Source organism: Stomoxys calcitrans, chromosome 2 (genome assembly GCF_963082655.1).
Source record: "Stomoxys calcitrans chromosome 2, idStoCalc2.1, whole genome shotgun sequence".
NCBI classification, from domain to species: Eukaryota; Metazoa; Arthropoda; class Insecta; order Diptera; family Muscidae; genus Stomoxys; species Stomoxys calcitrans.
In genome coordinates, this window is record NC_081553.1 from 191,846,299 (window position 1) to 191,868,972 (window position 22,674).

Here is a 22,674-nt window from a genome sequence, read left to right on the forward strand (position 1 = left end):
TTTGTTTTTTTTTTCATCCAGCTGACAAGAGCAAGCGTAGTTTGTCAAAGGGGTGGGAGTTTGAGTTGGCCTTTAAGGAAACGCATATTAAAATGGTAAAGGGGAATTTCAAAATCGTACAGGCTTCCCTTTTTATAGCTACGCCCATTGCCTTTGTACTCACTGCATAGCATAAAGCATAGCAGCTACACCGCCATACATCAGCAGGATCACAGCAGTAGTCTTGTCTGAGTGCCAGTAGTCGTCACATTATGAGTTACAAACGTCAAAAATTGCCATGATCGCCCAAAACAGATAATGTCACTGCGCAATGAAGTTGTGTGTTGTGTTCGTTCGTTGTACGCCTCGGCTCCTTCAATGCCAGCCACAAAAGGCTGCTCTAAAGATTGTTCCCCCTTTTGGCGGTGGCTGTTGAGATTTTGTTCCTTTTGCCAATTTGGCACTTTACCAACTGTCGCGTTGGGATGCCCCACCAAAGCTCACATGGCCACTTGTGCAGACGTTGGCAGTTAACAAACTATGTGTGCCACTTTGTGGTACCATTTCGCATGGTTGACAGCATGTGGGCGTTTAGTTTTATCAGTAGCTCTTGCTCTTCGCTAGCTATAGGTTCTTCTCTCTACCCGCCAACAGTTGCTACTCCACAGCAGGCCGATAATAACTAATTTAACATAAGCTCAGCTTGCTGCAACTTCAACTTTGCAAACTCATAGTCACTTACTTAGCTCAAAATAATTATTATTGCGAATATTTTTGCAAATTCAATAGACGCATATCTAGATCCAGTGTAGCGTTGACATGTATGAGCTTATATTTTAATGATTTTTATTTGTAGAATAAATAAAAAGTGAAACAGCCACACAACAGTAGGAGACGGCTACCAAATGAAACACATCCTTTGAGCCCCAACGGAAAAGAGAAACAACTGCGAACCAATTATTTCGACACCCACTACAATTTTTCACAAAACCGCAAAAAAAAACCGTACATAAGACTAGTTGACATCATTTTTAGACCATGGATAGCATAGCGCATACTTTTTGTGGTCATAATGGTCGAAGCTGTTGGTAACGCTGGCGGAAAAATAGATGACAAATCCAACTTAAAACAAGTAAAAGCGTGCTAAGTTCGGCCGGGCCGAACTTTCGATACCCACCACCTCGGGTATATAAATAAACCACCTTTCGTCATAATACGGTGAAAAATGCCTAATGTATGCCCCCATAGCAGCTACATAAAGGGTGATTTTTTTGAGGTTAGGATTTTCATGCATTAGTATTTGACAGATCACGTGGGATTTCAGACATGGTGTCAAAGAGAAAGATGCTCAGTATGCTTTGACATTTCATCATGAATAGACTTACTAACGAGCAACGCTTGCAAATCATTGAATTTTATTACCAAAATCAGTGTTCGGTTCGAAATGTGTTCATTAACCGTAACGTTGCGTCCAACAGCATCTTTGAAAAAATACGGTCCAATGATTCCACCAGCGTACAAACCACACCAAACAGTGCATTTTTCGGGATGCATGGGCAGTTCTTGAACGGCTTCTGGTTGCTCTTCACTCCAAATGCGGCAATTTTGCTTATTTACGTAGCCATTCAACCAGAAATGAGCCTCATCGCTGAACAAAATTTGTCAAAATTTGAACACATTTCGAACCGAACACTGATTTTGGTAATAAAATTCAATGATTTGCAAGCGTTGCTCGTTAGTAAGTCTATTCATGATGAAATGTCAAAGCATACTGAGCATCTTTCTCTTTGACACCATGTCTGAAATCCCACGTGATCTGTCAAATACTAATGCATGAAAATCCTAACCTTAAAAAAAACACCCTTTATATATATGGTCCGATTGGGACCAAATTCGATACGGATATTGAATGGTCTAATAAGTTCAAGTCATTGTTAAATTTTGTAGAACAAAATATTGGTCTTTTTGGTAGCCATATCACGGATGTCGAAAAGCCTAACATAAGTCACTGTGTCAAATTTTAGAGAAATCGGATAATAAATGCGCCTTTTATGGGGCCAAGACTTTAAATCGAGATATCGGTCTACATGGCTGCTATATCAAACTCTGAACCGATCTGGGCCAAATTGGATAGGGTTGTCGAAAGGCCTAACTCAACTCACTGTTCTAAATTTCGGAGAAATCGGACAATAAATGCGTCTTTTATGGGCCCAAGATCTGAAATCGAGAGATCGGTCTATATGGCAGCTACATCCAAATCTGGACCGATATGAGTCAAATTAAAGCTGAATATCGAATGGCCTAACACATCTCACTGTCCCAAATTTCGGCGACATCGAACAATAAATGCGCCTTTTATGGGCCCAAGATCTTAAATCGAGAGATCGGTCTATATGGCTGCAATATACAAATATAGGCCGATCTGGGCCATATTGCAGAAAATTGTCGAGGGACCTAATTTTACTCACTGTCCCAAATACCGGCGATATTGGACAAATAAATGCGCATTTTATGGACCCAAGACCTTAAATCGAGAGATCGGTCTATATGGCAGCTATATACAAATCTGGACCGATCTGAGCCAAATTGAAGTAAAATATCAAACACAACTTACTGTTGCAAATTTCGGGAAAATCGGACAATAAATGCGCCTTTATGCGTCCAAAACCTTAAATCGAGAGATCGGTCATTATGACAGCTATATACAAATCCGGACCGATCTGAGCCAAATTGAAGCAAAATGTCGAAGGGCCTAACACAATGCGCTGTCCCAAATTTCGGAGAAATCGGACAAAAAATGCTCCTTTTATAGGCCCAAAACCTTAAACCAATAGATCGGTCTAAATGGCAGCTATATCTAAATCTGTACCGATCTGGGCCTAATTAAAGTGGGATGTCGACTGGCCCAACGCAACTCACTGTTCCAAATTTCAGCAAAATTGAATAACAAATGTGGGCCTAAGACCCTAAATAGGGGGATCGGTCTATATGGGAGCTATATCAAGATAAAGTCCGATATAGCCCATCTTCGAACTTAACCTGCTTATGGACAAAAAAAGAATCTGTGCAAAGTTTCAGCTCAATGTATCTATTTTTAAAGACTGTAGCATGATTTCAACAGACAGACGGATGGGCAGGCGGACAGACATGGCTGGATCGTCTTAGATTTTTACGGTGATCGAGAATATATATAAAGTATATATATATAAGGTCGGAAATGGATACTTCGATGTGCTGCAAAAAGAATAACAAAATGAATACACCCCCATCCTTCGGTGGTGGGTGTAAAAATGTTTATACATAAATTTTATCATTTCCGGAAAAATTGGCCACTTGTCTGTAACTGCGTTCATTTGCCCATTTGTCAGAGGTAATCACTTTACAGCTCTAGAAATTGAAATATCCAACTGAAATTTTATCCAAATCCACTTTTTGTGTATATGCAGATTAAGTTATTGAAGGGAACAAAACTTGCCATATTTGGATATAACTATCATAGTGATTGGCTTTCAATTTAAAGGCGATTTTATTTCCTCATTTCGCTCAAATTAAGAACAGCGAGTTACATTGAAACTCTACATGAATATAGTCCAAATCGCGCCGTAATAAGATGTCGCTGACATATAAACCGAACTCTTGATTTAATGTTTTGAGCCATAAAATGTTTATTTACTGCCTGATATTGTTGAAATTTGGAAATTTTGAGTTGTATAAGACCTCCCCCTCAGTTCATTTATTTGGGTTGGTTTTAGGGGTATAGAGCCATATAGAAACTTGGACACAAATTCTAATTTCATATTCGTTATCTACTCCCACAAACCTTTCATTTGAAACCCCATATAGCCATGGTCGGCCTATATTCCAATTTCCAACCCCTAGTGGGAACGTAAAGCTGGCAAACTATCGATAATCGCATTCGATATTTTCGATAGTTTTAATAATAAATATCGATAGTATCGATACTATCGTTAATTTCCCATCACCTATGTTTCAAACGAAAATGAGAAGTAAGAATCTGGAGATCGATTTATATAGATATCAATGCAAAGACCAAGGTTAATGAAGTCAGTTGAAAGTCATGAGAGAAATCATTTAGCCCAATCGGATGAAAATTGCGCCCTCTATAGAGGCAGTGTATCTTAAAGGATACATTCAGTGTCGGATTGCTTAGTTTTGCAAACAAATTAACTTTTGCGATTGTATCCATCAGAAAACCAGTAAGGAAAGGCAAAAGTCGGGCGGTGCCGACTATATAATACCCTACACCACCTCGTGCATGTAGTACTTTTTATATGTAGAACTTATATCGAAATCTAGTCAGATTTTAATTTGGATACCAATTGAAAAAACAATTTAGAACCTTGTAAGATTTCCCTACCATTGGAAAAAAGATTTGGATTTCCACATCTATAAAAGGCCATATGGGATAAAAGATTGTATGGGAGTTTTATCGAAACCTGTGCCAATTTGAATGACACATACTGGGAGTAAAGCACGAATCCGATGTCAATAATCGGGAAGTGTCCATGGGGCCACCCCACCATCACAATACCACCCAAATAGGAAGTATTTGCTGACTATTGCAATATGGGGCTCAAATAGGAGGGGTTTTAGAGTGAAACACGAATCCGTTATATATTTTCAAGGCCAACTCACTGAGTGGCCGCCCCTCCCCCAAAACACACCCCAAGGCTATGGAAATATGGGGCTTAAATTCAAGGTATTTGGGAGTAGACCACGTATCTGATATCAACATTAGGGACCAACTATACAAATGTAGGGGTATTTTGGGAAAGGGGTAGACCGCCAGAAAATTGGTCCCTAAAGTGGGTATTGATTCTTGCTCTGCCCACCAATACCTCTCATTTAAGTCCCACATTGACATGGTCGGTAAATATGCCCGATTTAGGGGTGTTTTGGGGATTGGGGTGGTCTCCCAAACACTTAGCCCTGAAAATATATCACCAACGTGCTCTATTCTCATATATCTATGTATCATTTATTTGAACCCCATATTGCCATTGGCCTCAAAATTAGATATCAAATTCGTTTTCTAATCTCAAATACCATTCATTTAAATCCCTTATTGCTAAAGGCAGCAAATATGTCCGGTTTGGGGTATTGGCCTTAAAAACTATAAATATCAAGTTCCACGCTCTTTAAGACCCAAATTAATCTTGGTGAGCAAATACGTCCTATTTGGGGTTTGTCCTACATTTGTATATCATAGGACCATGTTAAGGGCAACACCCCTTCCCCAAAACACCCCCCAAAGGGTAAACATTTTTCGACCATTACAATATGTGGCTCAAATGAAAGGTATTTGAGATTAGAAAACGAAGTTGATAACCTATTTTGGGGTCATGCGTTTGGGGGACGCCCCATCGTGTAAACTCCCCTAAGCCAATGGAAATATGGGGTTTAAATAAATGGTATTTGAAAGAAGAGTACGATGCTGATATTTTTTCAGGGCCAAGTGTCTGGGGGACCATCTCACCCCCGAAAACACCCCTATATCAGATATCATGAGAATATCGGGCTGAAATAAAGTATTTTATGAATGGAGTACACCTTTCATCCAAACATAAATTCGTAGACCAATTGTTATTGGTCTACGTATTGTTAAACTGTTTGTCAAGCGATATATTGGTTTGCCCAAAAAGTAATTGCGGATTTTTTAAAAGAAAGTAAATGCATTTTTAATAAAACTTAGAATGAACTTTAATCAAATATACTTTTTTACACTTTTTTTCTAAAGCAAGCTAAAAGTAACAGCTGATAACTGACAGAAGAAAGAATGCAATTACAGAGTCAGAAGCTGTGAAAAAATTTTTCAACGCCGACTATATGAAAAATCCGCAATTACTTTTTGGGCAACCCAATACTATTTTCGTAACATGGTTTTTCACTAAAAGCTCTTTAATTGTCGAAAATAAATATTCCAAGGAAACTTTTGTTCCATATAAAGTAAAAGACGGCGCAGCGGAGCGGGCCCGAGTCCGCTAGTATTTTCTAAAATACAAGATTTTAATGAATTTTTTCAAAATGAAAAATATTTTTTAAAAAAAAAAACAAAATATCAATAGGAATTTCTTTGAAGTTAATATCTTCATGCAAGTTGCAAGTAACGACTTTTGCAGAAGCTGTACGTACGTCGGGGTAGAAGAGACTATAGAAAATATGCTGTGTGTGTGTGTGGTGCCTTGCACTGGTAGTCGGAAGGAGTTCCACTTTAGGTTCTCATTTCTTTGAGAACTTGTCTGATTTTGCAAATGTTTACATTCGCAAATTGTTGGGCTTCTTAAAGTAAACTGGATGATTTAACGGTAGGAACTGGAGGTCATCTTCCTTCTCCTGTTGCTGTGGTATAACAATGGACGAAAACGTCTATGTGGGTCCGATGGCAGACTGCCACTTAAACCTAACCTTACCCCACCGAGACCACCGTAGCGTAGAGGTAAGCATGTTCGTCTTTGACGCTGAACGCCTGGGTTTGAATCCTGATAGGATCAAACCCAGAAAATTATTCAGCGATGGTTATGCCCTCCTAATACTGGCGACATTTGTGAGGATCTTTGCCGTGTGAAAACTTCTCCCCAAAGACACCTCTCTGCGGTACGTCGTTCGGACTGGGCTATAAAAAGAAGGTCCCTTATCATTGAGCTTAAAATTGAATTGTGAGAAGTTTGCCCCAGTTCCTTAATGGAATGTTCATGGGCAAATTAGCATTGCATTTGTTTGCGATGCTAAGAAAGAGAAGAGTTAGACCCATTGATAAGAATACCGATCGACTCAGAATCACATCCTGTTTCGGTTTAACCATTTCCATATGTCCGTCTGTGAGTCCACGTATTCTTATAATCAAGGTATAGATCGTATTCTTTGTCCAATCGTCACGAAGTTTTGTACATGTAATTTTTTTTTTTTTTTTGGTGCAAGGACAACCGCTATCGATTTTGGTAAAAATCGTTTCAGATTTAGATATAGCTCCCATATATATGTATAGCCCGATTTCCACTTAAATGGCGGTAGTAGCTACAATTTTCAACCGATCTGCACAAAATTTGGCACGAATTGTTTTCTTTCATGTCTATACATAACTGCAAGATTTCATCAATATCGGTTCAGATTTGGATATATCTCCCATATATATGTATCGCCCGATTTGCCGTTAAATGGCCGTTGTAACTATAATTTTCAACCGATCCGCACAAAATTTGACACTGATTGTTTTCTTTCATGTCTATACATAACTGCAAGATTTCATCAATATCGGTTCAGATTTGGATATAGCTCCCATATATATGTATCGCCCGATTTGCCGTTAAATGGCCGTTATAACTATAATTTTCAACCGATCCGCACAAAATTTGGCACGAATTGTTTTCTTTCATATCTATACATAACTGCAAGATTTCATCAATATCGGTTCAGATTTAGAAATAGCTCCCATATATATGTATCGCCCGATTTCTACTTAAATGGCGGTAGTTACTACAATTTTCAACCGATCTGCGCAAAATTTGACACTGATTGTTTTCTTACATGGCTATACACAACTGCAAGATTTCATCAATATCGGTTCAAATTTGGATATAGCTCCCATATATATGTATAGCCCGATTTCCACTTAAATGGTGGTAGTAGCTACAATTTTCAACCGATCTGCACAAAATTTGGCACGAATTGCTTTCTCTCATGTCTATACATAACTGCAAGATTTCATCAATATCGGTTCAGATTTGGATATAGCTGCCATATATATGTATCGCCCGATTTGCCGTTAAATGGCCGTTATAACTATAATTTTCAACCGATCCGCACAAAATTTGGCATACCTATACATAACTGCAAGATTTCATCAATATCGGTTCAGATTTAGATATAGCTCCCATATATATGTATCGCCCGATTTCTACTTAAATGACGGTAGTTTCTACAATTTTCAGCCGATCTGCCCAAAATTTGACACTGATTGTTTTCTTACATGTTTATACGTAACTGCAAGATTTTTATCAATATCGTTTCAGATTTAGATATAGCTGCCATATATATGTATCACCCGATTTGCACTTAAGTGGCCATAGAAACTACAATTTTCAACCGATCTCCACAAAATTTGGCACGGATTGTTTTGTTACATATCTATACATAACTGAAAGGTTTTATCAATATCGGTTCAGTTTTGGGTATAGCTCCCATATATAAGTATCGCCCGATTTTCACTGAAATGGTCATAGTAACTACAATTTTCAACTGATCCGCACATAATTTGGCATGGATTGTTTCGTTACTGATCTCTACATATCTGCAAGATTTTAGCAAAGTCGGTTCAGATTTAGATATAGCCCCAACGTATATACTTCTCCCGATTTTAATTTTTAAGGTCATGCTAACGCATTTGTCAATCAATAAGGTCAATGATAGGGGGCCTCCTTTTTATAGTCGAGTCCAAACGGCGTGCCGCAGTGCGACACCCCTTTGGAGAGAAGTTTTATATGGCATAGTACCTCACAAATGTTGCCAGCATTGGGAGGGGAAAACCGCCGCTGAAAATTTTTTTCGATGGTCTCGCCATTATTCGAACCCAGGCGTTCAGCGTCATAGGCGAACATGCTAACCTATGCTCTACGGTGGCCTCCATCCATCGGACTGACATCTCACTTATTGGACAGCCACTGCTTTTTTCTTTGTATAGAAAATTTTTTTCAAAATTTAAAATATAAAAAATTCTCAAAATGTTATTTCTCCAGCGAGTTTTGCACAAAATGCAAAATTCTGTGTCATTTCTTAAAATCATTCAACTTTAACACTGGTCTCATTATTGACAATGCGAAACCTCCACCTTGCGAGTATGAATAAAAATCCATAAAAATATTTAAAGGTTCCATTACCGTAGTCACTAAATTTTAATAGTTTTTTTTTCTGCAAACACAACTTAGAACCCCAATCGAATTACTACAACTAAAGTTTACAAAGTCATAAATTACAGAATAATGGTATCGTAGCATTTAATCGCCTTCTTTAAACATTTTCAGCAGGGGACACTTTTACTAAAAGACACTCCATAATGTGTTGTAATACCTATTATTACAATTATTAGCCATGTTTAATATCAATTCTAGAATATCGGTATTACAACACAAATAGAATGTAATGGCATGGTGGGACTTGAAACTTGGACATAGAGTTGTAGAGTTGTTGTGCAAAAATTTTGAATACAATCACTTTTTCTAATGTGGCGGCAAAAGAGAAACAAAATAATTTACATTTGAAATGAATAAAAAAAAAGAGACATGTGACTGGGGCTTCAATTTAGCCCAAAAAATAAAACCAAAAAAAAAAAATTGATTTCAATTTAGCGATTGAATATTGAAAATAAATTGTTTCTCTCTCTTACTCATTGTAAATCTATGAAATATTTTTGTTTTTGTTTCGGTATTTGGTTTTTCTATTTCATTGCTCTGTATTCTAGGTTGTACTGGTTCAGGGTCATTATTTGTCATTTCTGCCACTCTGCAGCCGCAATGAACCCGTATTCTTGGCCACATGTACACCGATTGCCATGCCCGAGACCAGAGAGTGTGTGGTGCAGGGTGCCACCAATGTTTTTACCACGATACACTCCATGGATATGAAAATAGCGCACATTGACAAAAAGTAAGTTGAACTAGTTTCGTTTTCATTTTTAGACGTTACGTTTTTTGCAATTTTTTTTATGTATTTTTTTTTACTGGCACTGTTGGCCAGCAGTACCTACCTATCTGCACTGCACTGCACGGCTTGCTAGGCTTAGCCAGCTTGCAACTACATTTCAATGCTTGTTCTTTTGTCACATTTATACTCGACAATCGAATTGGTTGCACTTGGTGGTACTTGCTGCGCTTATGTGCCTCATCGAAGGTCAGTTATTTATGACAGTTTTTTTTGGTTTTCTTTTTTTGTTGTCTTTTCCATTTCAGTGGCGAATTTCATTTGGGCTATTCCAGAGGTGACATTCAGGGTTTGTCCTGGTACGGTCTAATACATTCGGACAATTTGCGAGAGGCTCAAAGTAAACATAGACTTAGTAAGTATCTGTACAAGAGTATTATAAAACAATTTTTAAAAATTTTTATTAGAAATAACCAAAAAAGCAAGCAAGACAAATCCCTCGTTATTTAATTTTCATCAAAAATTTATTTCCGAAAAAAAATTATTGTAAGAACTGTAAGTTTTAGTTTAGTACGTTTTTTTTTTGCTGGTAGTTTAAACTGCGTGTCATGTAATGTCTTTAGACTGCAGTTGTCAGACCTATAATGCTATATGGTATTGTGGTCTGGTGGACGGCAGACACTCAGTCAGATTCAAAGGATAGCTTGTTTGTGCATTACAGCCGCGCACTGAGGACGACATCGTCTGATGCACTGAATTTAATGCTACACCTAATGCTGGACATTGTGGCTAGACAAATTGCTGTGACCAATGCTGTGAGGCTAAGGGAGCCTTGGTTATGCGGTGGCTACAGATACTACAGATGCAATGCCCGATGTTCCAGGCAGCTTGGAACTACAATATCCCTGGTAATCGAACTTACACAGATTTCTATACGGATAGTTTAAAATTAAACGACCACCTGGCCTTGGGGGTGTACCCTGAGGAACTTGAACTGATCATATCGAAGAGTTACCCGACCACTGCAGTGTGTATGTAAGCGAAGATCCTTGCACTTAAAGAAATGGTACAATGACAAAGATGTAATGCCATGACGACGATTGACATAACTATCGTCTCAGATTTCCAGACAGCCATTGAATCCCAGGAGAACGTATTTCTGAATTCAATAACCACCCTCGACTGTCGCAAATCTCTCAACAAGATGGCTGAATAGTTCAATTCCTCCTGTTCTGGCTGCCGGTCCTCAGAGATATCCCAGGGAGTTGTAGAGCTGACGAGCTTGCGAGATTATTAACTACCTAAGACAATCCAGGGGAACTGAAAACTGTTGGTATGCCTCTAGCGATATGTAAGCTAAGTCTTCAGCATCAGACACGAAAGGGCAATGGATGACAAATGCAAATTTGCCCATAAACATTCCATTAAGGAACTAGAGCAAACTTCTCACAAATCAATGAGTGCTGTCCGATTAAATTTTAAGCTCAATGATAAGGGACTTCCTTGTTATAGCCGAGTCCGAACGGCATGCCGCAGATCGACACCTCTTTGGGGAGAAGTTTTTACACTGCAAAGTATCTCGCAAATGTCGCCAGCATTAGGAGGGGATAACCAACGCTGAAAAATTTTCTGATGTTCCTGCCGGGATTCGAGACCAGGCGTTCAGCGTCATTGGCGGACATGCTTACCTCTGCGCTACGGTAGCCTCCATGGATGACAGATGGTCATAAAGTGCAGGTTGTGAACACTCCAGAAGTATATGTCCCAATCTAGACCTAACGAGGTGTACCGCTTTCAAGTCGCTTGCTACACGCAAGAAAATAATAAACTTTTTTTGTGAGAAACGTTGGGACTATGTTTACAATAAAATTACATCTTTTATGATAAATTCATACAACAACTGGTGACGAATTCAAAGTTTGTGAAAAAAAATGTGAAACATTTCGTGATGATTGGGTAACAAATGCCATTTCCCCTTAATCACAAAAAACGACAGACGATCAAACGGCACAAAAAGTATATGTGAACAGACGGACATGGCTAAGCCAAATCAGGAGAGATTTCTGAGTCCAACCAGAAATTTTATAACAATCATAGGAGCAAAAATGCTCAACTAAATTACTTAGAAAGCATTACATCTAACTACGGATCACGTGTCGGCAAGTGTTATCGTTAATCGATAGCTACAATATTTCGTATTTTGCTTATTGGCATCAAAAGGAAAAAAATGGATGGTATGCATTCTTATATTTCAAAAAAAAAAAAAAATGTGTCTTCTTTACAGCATGGGACACTCTAATGCACACTTTCCCACTTAATGAGCGTACGTCTTCCTACGATCACTCGTTGTCAAATGGAAGTGACACAAATGATAAAAAAAATAATCGAATCAATTTTCCATGTAACAAGGCATTTTTCGCTGTAAACGAAACATTTTTGGCTTAAAAAAATTTTTTAATTTACGAGTAAAGGAGCCAAACTACACACAAACAAAATCGCTGAATGTTTAACCATTAACGAAGTGATGGGCAAATATTGCCCATGAACATCCCACCAAGCAACAGGGGCAAACTTCTCACATATCAATGAGTGCAGTCCGATGCAAGTTTAAGCTCAATGATAAGGGGCCTCCTTTTATAGCCGAGTCCGAACGGCGTGCCGCAGTGCGACACATCTTTGGAGAGAAGTTTTACATGGCATAGTACCTCATAAATGTTGCCAGCATTAGGAGGGGAAAACCACAGCTGAACATTTTTTTCTGATGGTCTCGCCAGGATTCGAACCCAGGCGTTCAGCGTTATAGGCTGACATGCTAACCTCCGCGCTACGATGGCTTGAAGACTTTTGCTTCAAACAGCGGCAAATTCGCGACCACCGTTCAACCGTAGAAGGAAATGTTCCAAAAATATTATAAATGTTTTATTTTTTTGGGTGTAGAACAGCCGTCTCAATCATTGTGTCTGATCGGTAAACATGATGACATAACTTGTCTAAAATAACGGATGTGAATATTCGCAAGTTTGTTGAGATCGAATTCGGGATGGTTCAACAGTAAGAACTAGAAGGCATCTTCCTTCTCATGTTCCTGTGGTATCATAAAGAACGAAAACGTCCAAGTGACTTGTATGCTATTAAACCTAGCCTTAACCCCCAGACACTTGAGGGCTAGGTTAGGTTAGGTTATTTTGAAAAGAGGGTGCAGATATTAATCCGCTCGGCCCACTATGGATATACACCTAAGCCAGTAATCGGCTTGTTGTGCCCTCTAAAAACTATAAAATAATCTCCAAAAAGAAAATTTTAAGTTAGAAATTCCATGCTACTTACAAAATCCCTAATTGTTTTCAATGCCACTCCCCTAAGTTGGTTCATGTCTGGTATTGTGTCTTCACCAAAGTGCCGGTATCTGTTGGACACCAAAGCCGGGCGATGACAAAGGAAATGCTCCAACGTCTCACAATTTTCCCCGCACGCCCTACACATGCTATCACATAATTGAGCTCGTAGTTCTATGTGTCCCGTTATGATACCAATAGCTATACGGACCTCCTTCTTACTTCCTTTCAGTAATAGCCTCGTCTTCTCATGATATGGATCCACCCACAGGATTTTCGCCGTCCTACCGACCGTTTCGCTGTTCCACAATGTTGCATGTGCATTCGTCGCCCACTCCCTTAAGTTGGACTGCATCGACCCTAAAGGCTTCGGGTTAACCAAGTTTATTGACGGCAGTCCTCTGGCCTTCACCGCCAAATTGTCTGCCCCTACATTTCCCCTTACTCCGTTATGGCCCGGCACCCAAACGATGCGGATTCTATCATCCTCAGAGAAGGCGTTAATCTCCTTCTTACACTGCAAGACTATTCATGAACTTACCGTCCTGGTTGTTATTGCCCTTATGGCAATTTTACTGTCGGTAAAGATGTTCACACTCGACGTCCCCGAGTAAACACCACACCACTTCACGCATTCCATGACCACCCTGATCTGCGCCTGCAGGACCGTATTATGGTCAGGCAGTCTAAAACAGAGCTCGGTCCCTGGGTTCTCAATGTAGACCTCCAGACCCACTCTGTCCTCTAGCTTTCATTCATTCGTGTAACATGATCTTCCAGATGGGCAATCCAAGATTATGCCAATGGCAGCAGTGCCTCGCACTCGACCTCAAGTATCGTCTCAGGAATCCGATTGGAAACCTCTTCCTTTCCTTCCAGGTTTCTTATCGTTGCGATGATATGAGCTACTCCCACCCTCAATCCATTCTCCCATCGCCTTAAGTCTCATAGCCGCAGTGGCTGTCTCACACTTAATCTGTATGTCAATGGGTCGGATATCAAGAACAGTCTCCAGTGCCCTAGTGGGCGTGGTCCTCATCGCTCCGCCTATGTCAAGATAGCAAGTTCACTGAACCTTATGGTGCACGTTTTCTTCATAGCAGTCCACAAAACTACTGACGCGAATGTAAGCATTGGTCTAATCACTCTCTCGTAGAGCCAGTGGACTATCCTTGGATTCAGGCCCCATTTTGAGGCTACGGCCCGTCTACATAGTACCCAAAATCTGGAAGCCTTCTCAGTACGCTCCGGAATGTGTCAGATATCGAAATCGTCTTGTTAAGGAAATGTGGTGCGTCAAATTAGCCTACCTTCCTCGTCTTCCTCGTGAACAGGCATTTTTCAGTCTTCTGTGGGTTAACAATGATAAAGGGCCTCCTTTTTATGCCGAGTACGAACGGCATTCCGCATAGCGACACAACTTGTGAGAGAAGTTTTAACATGACAGAATACCTTACAAATGCAGCCAGCATTAGTAAGGGGATAACCACCGCTGAAAAATTTGTTTGATGTTCACGCACGGATTTGAACCCCTGGCGTTCGAAGTCGTAGGCGGAAATGCTAACCTCTTTGCAACGGTGGCCTCAATTTTCCATTAAAGGAAAATTTATTACCCAATTTCGCTGAACTTTAGTACGACCTAGATACCTCTGCGAGGTTTTTGTCCGGGTCAGACCGTATTTCGCTAAAGTTTCCATATAGACCGATCTGTCCATAAAAGACGCATTTATTATCGGATTTATCTAAACTTTGGAACAACTCACTGTATTGGATCCCTACACACATTTTCCATATATGGTGAACTAGCCGAACCGCTGCGCCTTCTTTACCTTCGCCCTGAATGTGTATATCGTATTCGTGTCACTGTAGCCTATATCCGCTTATAACGCTGAACGCCTGCGTTCAAATCCTGGCGACAACATCGGACAAAATTTGAAGCTGTGGTGATCCCCCCCTTAATGCTGGCGAAATTTGACATGCATGCATGCTTGTCATGTAAAAAATGCTCGACACAGAGCTGTCGCCCTGCGGCACGCCATTCAGACTCGACCATAAGAAAAGTCCCTTATCTTTGGCAACCGACCCCAACAATAGAAACTATGTGCAAAAAAATGCAAAAAAAAAATTCGAACGAATCGCATTACCAATCACCGAGATATGGTGTTTTTGAAAATTTGGGTATTGAGAAGTGCTTTTTAGGGGAGGGATGGCACTCAGACATTTCGGCTCAAATATGGATATCAACGTCGTGCTGCACTCCCAAATCCATTTAATGTGAGTTCCATATTACCATGGTCGGGTGTTTTGGGGCTGAGTCAATCAACCTATTTGACTTATTTTTGAAAAGAAAAGCGCCACCTAGATTTGAAAGCAAATATTAATGTGATGTGAGCGCCACCTAGACTTGAACAAAAATTTTAATGTGATATTCGTAAGCTACTCCCAAATACATTTCATTTGAGTCCCATATAGACATGGCCGGCTAATATGCCCATTTGGGGGTACTGGGGGGTGGGCCGACCTCCCATTACTTGGATCTAATTTTTTACGCCATATTTGTAATCTACTATCGAATACTTTTCATTTGAGGCCCATAATTACATGAACTTCGAATATATCTGTTTAGACGGGTTTTTGGGTTGGGGAGGCCCGCTGTGTAGTGGGACACAAATTTTAATACGATATTCGTTTCTAGTCTCCAATACCTTTTATTTGATACACATATTGTGCCTATCGGTTCACTTATGGTTTTGGATGGCGTTGTTGTGGTAAGAGGAAGGGACCCCATCCGTTATCTAAAAATTATATAGCCTTTGTTTCCTTCCAGACAAACTTACTCAATCTGTGAAAATTTTAAGAAAATCGGTTCAGCCGTTTTTGATTCTACAGAACAAACAAAAAACAAGTAAAAGCGTGCTAAGTTCGGCCGGGCCGAATCTTATATACCCTCCACCATGGATCGCATTTGTCGAGTTCTTTTCCCGGCATCTCTTCTTAGGCAAAAAAGGATATAAGAAAAGAGTTGCTCTGCTATTAAAACGATATCAAGATATGGTCCGGTTCGGACCACAATTAAATTATATGTTGGAGACCTGTGTAAAATTTCAGCCAATTCGTATAAGAATTGCGCCCATTGGGGCTCACGAAGTAAAATAGAGAGAACGATTTATATGGGATCTGTATCGGGCTATAGACCGCTTCAGACCATAATAAACACATTTGTTGATGGTCATGAGAGGATCCGTCGTACAAAATTTCAGGCATATCGGTAATAATAATTGCGACTTCTAGGGGTCAAGAAGTCAAGATCCCAGATCGGTTTATATGACAGCTATATCAGGTTATGAACCGATTTGAACCTTATTTGACACAGTTGTTGAAAGTAAAAATAAAATACGTCATGCAAAATTTCAGCCAAATCGGATAGGAATTGCGCCCTCTAGAAGCTCAAGAAGTCAAATAACCAGATTTGTTTATATGACAGCTATATCAGGTTATGGACCGATTTCAACCATACTAGGCATAGTTGTTGGATATCATAACAAAACACGTCGTGCGAAATTCCATTTCAATCGGATAAGAATTGCGCCCTCTAGAGGCTCAAGAAGTCAAGATCCAAGATCGGTTTATATGGCAGCTATATCAGGTTATGGACCGATTTGAGCCATACTTGGCACAGTTGTTGGATATCATAACAAAACACGTCGTGCAAAATTCCATTGTGATCGGATAAGAATTGCGCACGCTAGAGGCTCAAGAAGTCAAGACCCAAGATCGGTTTATATGGCAGCTATATCAGGTTATGGACCGATTTGAACTATACTTGGCACAGTTGTTGGATATCATAGCAAAACACGTCGTGCAATATTTCATTCCAATCGGATAAGAATTGCGCACTCTAGAGGCTCAAGAAGTCAAGATCCAAGATCGGTTTATATGGCAGCTATATCAAAACATGGACCGATATGACCCATTTACAATACCAACCGACCTACACTAATAAGAAGTATTTGTGCAAAATTTCAAGCGGCTAGCTTTACTCCTTCGGAAGTTAGCGTGCTTTCGACAGACAGACGGGCGGACGGACGGACGGACATGGCTAGATCGACATAAAATGTCACAACGATCAAGAATATATATACCTTATGGGGTCTCAGACGAATATTTCGAGTAGTTACAAACAGAATGACAAAATTAGTGGACGGTATAAAAAAAACTGAGTCCCATATAGTCATAATGGGTCATATGCCCTACCCAAAAATAAAAGTTTACTGATCGGAACAATATGCGACTCAAATGAAAGGTATTTAGTATACCCCCCATCTTATGGTGGACGGTATTAAAAAAACTGAGTCCCATATAGTCATGATGGGTCATATGCCCATCCAAGGCGTTTTTGGGGGGTAGGGTGACAACCTATACTTCGATTTGATTTTGTATGCTAGATTCGTAATCTACTCCCGAATACCTTTCATTTGAGGCCGATATTGACATGAACGTCCAATATGTCTGTTTGGGATTTGGGGCCGCCCGATTAAAACTTGGGTCTAAGTTAAGTTTTTACTCGTTAAAAAATATATATATTGGTTGCCCAAAAAGTAATTGCGGATTTTTTAAAAGAAAGTAAATGCATTTTTAATAAAGCTTAGAATGAACTTTAATCAAATATACTTTTTTTTACATTTTTTTCTAAAACAAGCTAAAAGTAACAGCTGATAACTGACAGAAGAAAGAAAGCAATTACAGAGTCACAAGCTGTAAAAAAATTTGTCAACGCCGACTATATGAAAAATCCGCAATTACTTTTTGGGCAACCCAATATTTTTTATTTTCACACAAATTTGGAAAGTTTTTAGCAAGTTGATATTTAATAACAGTTGATTTCAACAAGTTCATCTTTTCTATCTCTCTTTTTTCAGTAACTCAGTCAGAACAAGATCGTTCATGTATTCTACTCGTACGAATGCAGCGACGTCAGGGAGATTTCATATGGGTACATGTTGTGTTGCAAGTACGTGATGCCCAGGATACCAATCAACAACCAGTCATTGTTTGCACCAATCAAGTGTTGAAGTAAGTACCAACATTCTAACCTAAATTAAGTAGAAACCAAGCCAATACTGGCCTCCGAGTGAACTCATCTTGGTGGTGATGGGCTACCCGTTTAATCTTAAGCCCAACCTAAGTAGCGAAGAAACACCACAATTCTCTAACTGCAACTTCTTCTCCTTATCACCCCTTAGCGAACGTGAAGCTTCTGTAATGCTGTTAAATTCCTGGCTGTATCACTACTACACCGTGCAATCGAAAATACAATTCGGTTTGCCCTATGATGGTGGTACCCGGGTGCCAGCCACAGCTCCAGCACCTGGAAATCCCACCTCGGTTTATTATCATCACCATCATATACATCATCACACTCCCACCTCGGCATTTTCGCCCACCTCTGTGGTGGGTTCGGCCTACTCAAGTCTTCATCATCCAACGAATCATCATCAATATCATCCGCATCATATGCCTCCGTATGGGACTTTTCATAACTCCAGTGGTGGTGAAGTTTTAAATGGAACAGCGGCAACATTGCAGCGTAGCAATGGCGAAGTGGTCATGGATAATCGAGACCCTGGTGTTACGGTTGCTAATGGGGAGACAGCAACACATGCGGTTGGCAATCGTAATGGTTTGGTGCTGGAACCCGTAGACTACAGTCAACTGGGAGGTGTTTCCCAGCAATCAATTTCTCCCGCCCGCTCTCCTTCCTCCCAAAAATCCAATGGTGGTGATTTACGCTGTGAAAGTGCCAACAGCTCCATTTCCAGTCAGGTGTCGGCAGCCACCAGCTACACTTTGTCCTGCACCAGTCATAGTCGCGTATCGCCTCCACCTGCCGCCAAGAGAAGAGCCTTGGGTAAGCTGGAGCCCATTTATGTGCCCGACAACTCACAGGAAGGTAGTCATTATGAAATTTGTGAATTGGATCCTGTGTATCATCATCGAACTCCCGAGTCTTCGGCACATTCTTCGGTGATATTTGCCACAGTGGTGCCTACAAGACCTAGACTTTTGAATAAATTATTGCCCCCTGACCCTGCGGACTTTATGGATCAATGGAATCCCAGTCCTCCTTGGTCGGAAAGTGCCCAAAAAATGGATAATTCATCATCGTCTCAGCAAGAACTAAGTCCCTGCATAACCACCACACCACCAACGCCCACAAGTGCTCCTCCTGCCTTGGGACCCAGCGCTGGGGCTGGGGGTTGCAACAGTAGTGTGGGTACTTTGGGCTCCGCCTTCTCTTTTGAATGGATGCCTGAACAATTGGTGCCGGTAGTGGATTCATGTGTTACCTGCCTAAATTCCGAAGGCTTGCCCACAATGATGATGGGTCATCCTGGCCATCATCATCATCATAGTCCGCATAATCCTCATGCTACTCATCATCATCACCATCATCATGCCCATCATAGCCATTGTCCAGCACCTCCATGGCCTTCGCATATGATCAGCACGGATCATTACAATCATCTGTTGAGTACTCAAAATCAGCCACGTGTTCTTAGTCTAACCGAATCCAGTCACCATGAAGCGGCGCATCATCATAATCAAATTGAGGGTGGAGTTATGAAATGTGAACGTGCCGAGGAAATCACCAAGACAAATGGTAGGTCCTATAAAGCATAAATATACATTTATAGTCCCCGCGCACAGTGGGCCAAATGGCAAAAAATTGGAAATAAGTTTACAACTTTTTATGTGTTTTAATCTTTTTATACCCATCCTATGATGGTGGGTAAAAAAACGGCTGAACCGATTACCCTTCCCCTTATCCCAAAAGTACTACCCTAAAATAAAAGTTTTCTGATCAAAACAATATGGGACTCAAATGAAAGGTATTTGGGAGTAGAATACGAATTTCATATTAAAAATTGGGTCCAAATTACTGGGGGCTGCCCCAACCTCAAAACCCCCTAAAATAGGTTTATTGGACGATCACGACAATATGGGACTCAAATGAAAGGTATTCTGGAGTACATTGCGGATATGGGCAGGAAGGAGGAACAGGCTTTATGATCTGTTGATATCAGAAGGGGGGCGGACCCTCCCCTTTATCCCAAAAGTACTACCCAAAAATAAAAGTTTACTGATCGGAACAATATGGGACTCAAATGAAAGGTATTTGGGAGTAGAATACGAATTTCATATTAAAAATTGGGTCTAAATTACTGGGGGCTGCCCCAACCTCAAAACCCACTAAAATAGGTTTATTGGACGATCATGACAATATGGGACTCAAATGAAAGGTATTGTGGAGTAGATTGCGGATATGGGCAGGAAGGAGGAATAGGCTTTATGATCTGTTGATATCAGAAGGGGGGCGAACCCTCCCCCGTTACCCCAAAAATACCACCCAAAATCAAAAGTGAACCGATTATGACAATATGGGTATCAAATGAAAGGTATTGAAGAGTAGAATGCGAATAGGGTATTAAAAATTAGGTCCAAGTATCCAAGAAGTTGCCCTAACCTCAAAACTCCTTCAAGCATACAAATTTAACGTCCATATCAATATGGGGTTCAAAGGTATACGGGAGTAGATTACGAATTTGGCATTAAAAATCAGGTCGAAGTATAGGGGGTCATCTCACCCCCCAAAAACTCCCCAAATGTGCATATTAGCCAATCACGACTATATGGGACTCGGTATGTTTTGTTTGTTCCGTAAAGAATCAAAAACAGCGGAATCGATTTTCTCGAAATTCTCACAGATGGTGTAGGTTGGTTTGAAAGGAAACATAGGCCATATAATTTTCGATATCGGAAGGGCGGTGCATCCTCCCCCTTACCTTAAAAAACACCACCCAAAATCAAAAGTGAACCGATCGAAACAATATGGGTATCAGATGAAAGGCATTGGAGAGTAGAATATGAATATGGTATTAAAATTTGATTCTAAGTAACCAGCGGGCCACCTCAACCCAAAAACTCTCCCAAATAGACATTTTGGATGTTCATGTCAATATGGAACTAAAATAAAAGATATTCGGGACTAGATTACGAATATGCCATAAAAAATGATGTCCATGTAGTGGGAGGTGTCCTCACCCCTAAAACCCCATATAATGGGCATAGTAGCCGACCATGGCTTTATGGAACTGAAATGAAAGTAATTTGGGAGTATGACATTAGAATTTTTTTTAAGTTTTACCTCCTTAACACACCTTTACCTCCTTTAAACACCTCAAATAGGTTATTTGACCTATCAAGACAATATGAAACTTAAGTGAAAGGTATTTGAAAGTAGAAAAGGATTTTTTTTTTCGAGCCAAGAATTTGTGGGTAATTCCCAAAGCACTTATTTCTCGAACATATCAAAATGGGGCTCAAATGAAAGGTTTTTGGGAGTAAAGAACGAATTTGATACCTTTTTGTAGGGCAAATTGGGGGAGTGCCAGTCCAAGACCCAAAAGGCCCTCCAATCCCTACATATTTAACGATTATGGCAATTTTGGGCTTAAATGAAAGGTATTTGGGAGTAGATCACGAATTTGACATCCATATTTGGGCGGAATGTCTGAGGTACCATTGCACCTCTAAAAATCAATCACCAACAAATGGATGTATAAAACAATGACGACAATATAGGGCAGAAATGAAATAGGATTTTTTTACCGACTATGGTAATATTGGGCTCATATAAAAAGTATTTGAGAGTATAGCAAGAAGTTTACATTTGCTTAAAGGGCCAAGTGTCTGGGTGGCCACCTCTCTCCCAAAATACACCCCAATCCGGACATATATTTTACCCACTACAACATAGGAGTTCAAAGAAGGGAGTAGAGCAAAAATTTTTCCATAAACATTTCATTAAATAACAAGGGCTAACTACTCACATATCCATGAGTTCTGGACGATTAATGTTTAAGCTCAATGATAAAGGACCTCTTTTTTATAAAGCTTCTATGCATGACAAAGTACCTCACAGATGTCGCCAATATGAGGAGGGGATAGCCACTACTTAAAATTTTTCCAAAGCTGTTGTCAGGATTTGAATTCACACGTTTAGCCTCATTGACGGACTTGCTTCAATGACACGAATCCCCATCTTAAAACTCTATCAAAACAGGACTTATATATTGACCATTGCTATATGGGGCTCAAATAAAAGGTATTGACCCCTTACAAGCTGCAATTTTTGTCCGATTTTAATGAAATTGTGCACGTAATGTTGCGTTAAGACTTCAAACAACTCCGGTCCAAATCGGTCTATAACCTGATATAGCCCCCATATTAACCGATCTTCCGATTTGACTTCTTGAGCCATTACAAGTCGCATTTTTTCCCGATTTGACTGAAATTTTCCACGCAGTGGTCTGTTATGACTTCCAACAATTGTGCCAAGTACGGTCCAAATCGGTCTATAACCTGATATAGCTCTCATATAAACCGATCTCTCGATTATCCACGTCATGGCATGCTAAGTCGATCTTGCTATGTCCGTCCGTCTGTCTGTCGAAAGCACGCTAACTTTCGAAAGAAAAAAGCTAGCAGCTTGAAATTTTGCACAAATACTTTTTATTAGTGTAGGTCGGTTGAGATTGTAAATGGGCTATATCGGTCCATGTTTTGATATAGCTGCCATATAAACCGATCGTGGATCTTGACTTCTTGAGCCTCTAGAGGGAGCAATTCTTATCCGATTTGGCAG

General features: G+C 40.1%; 1 protein-coding gene across 3 annotated transcripts in view; it reads left to right on the forward strand.

Moving 5' to 3' along the window:
• LOC106084793 (uncharacterized) overlaps positions 1 to 22,674 on the forward strand; it is a 200,046-nt gene that overhangs the window by 174,897 nt on the left and 2,475 nt on the right. For all 3 annotated transcript variants that reach the window (XM_059363037.1, XM_059363038.1, XM_059363039.1), the window contains 4 exons: positions 9,455 to 9,639; positions 9,942 to 10,048; positions 17,888 to 18,041; positions 18,212 to 19,629. In XM_059363037.1, the coding sequence (XP_059219020.1) occupies positions 9,455 to 9,639; positions 9,942 to 10,048; positions 17,888 to 18,041; positions 18,212 to 19,629 (1,864 nt within the window). The remainder of the gene's footprint in view (positions 1 to 9,454; positions 9,640 to 9,941; positions 10,049 to 17,887; positions 18,042 to 18,211; positions 19,630 to 22,674) is intronic.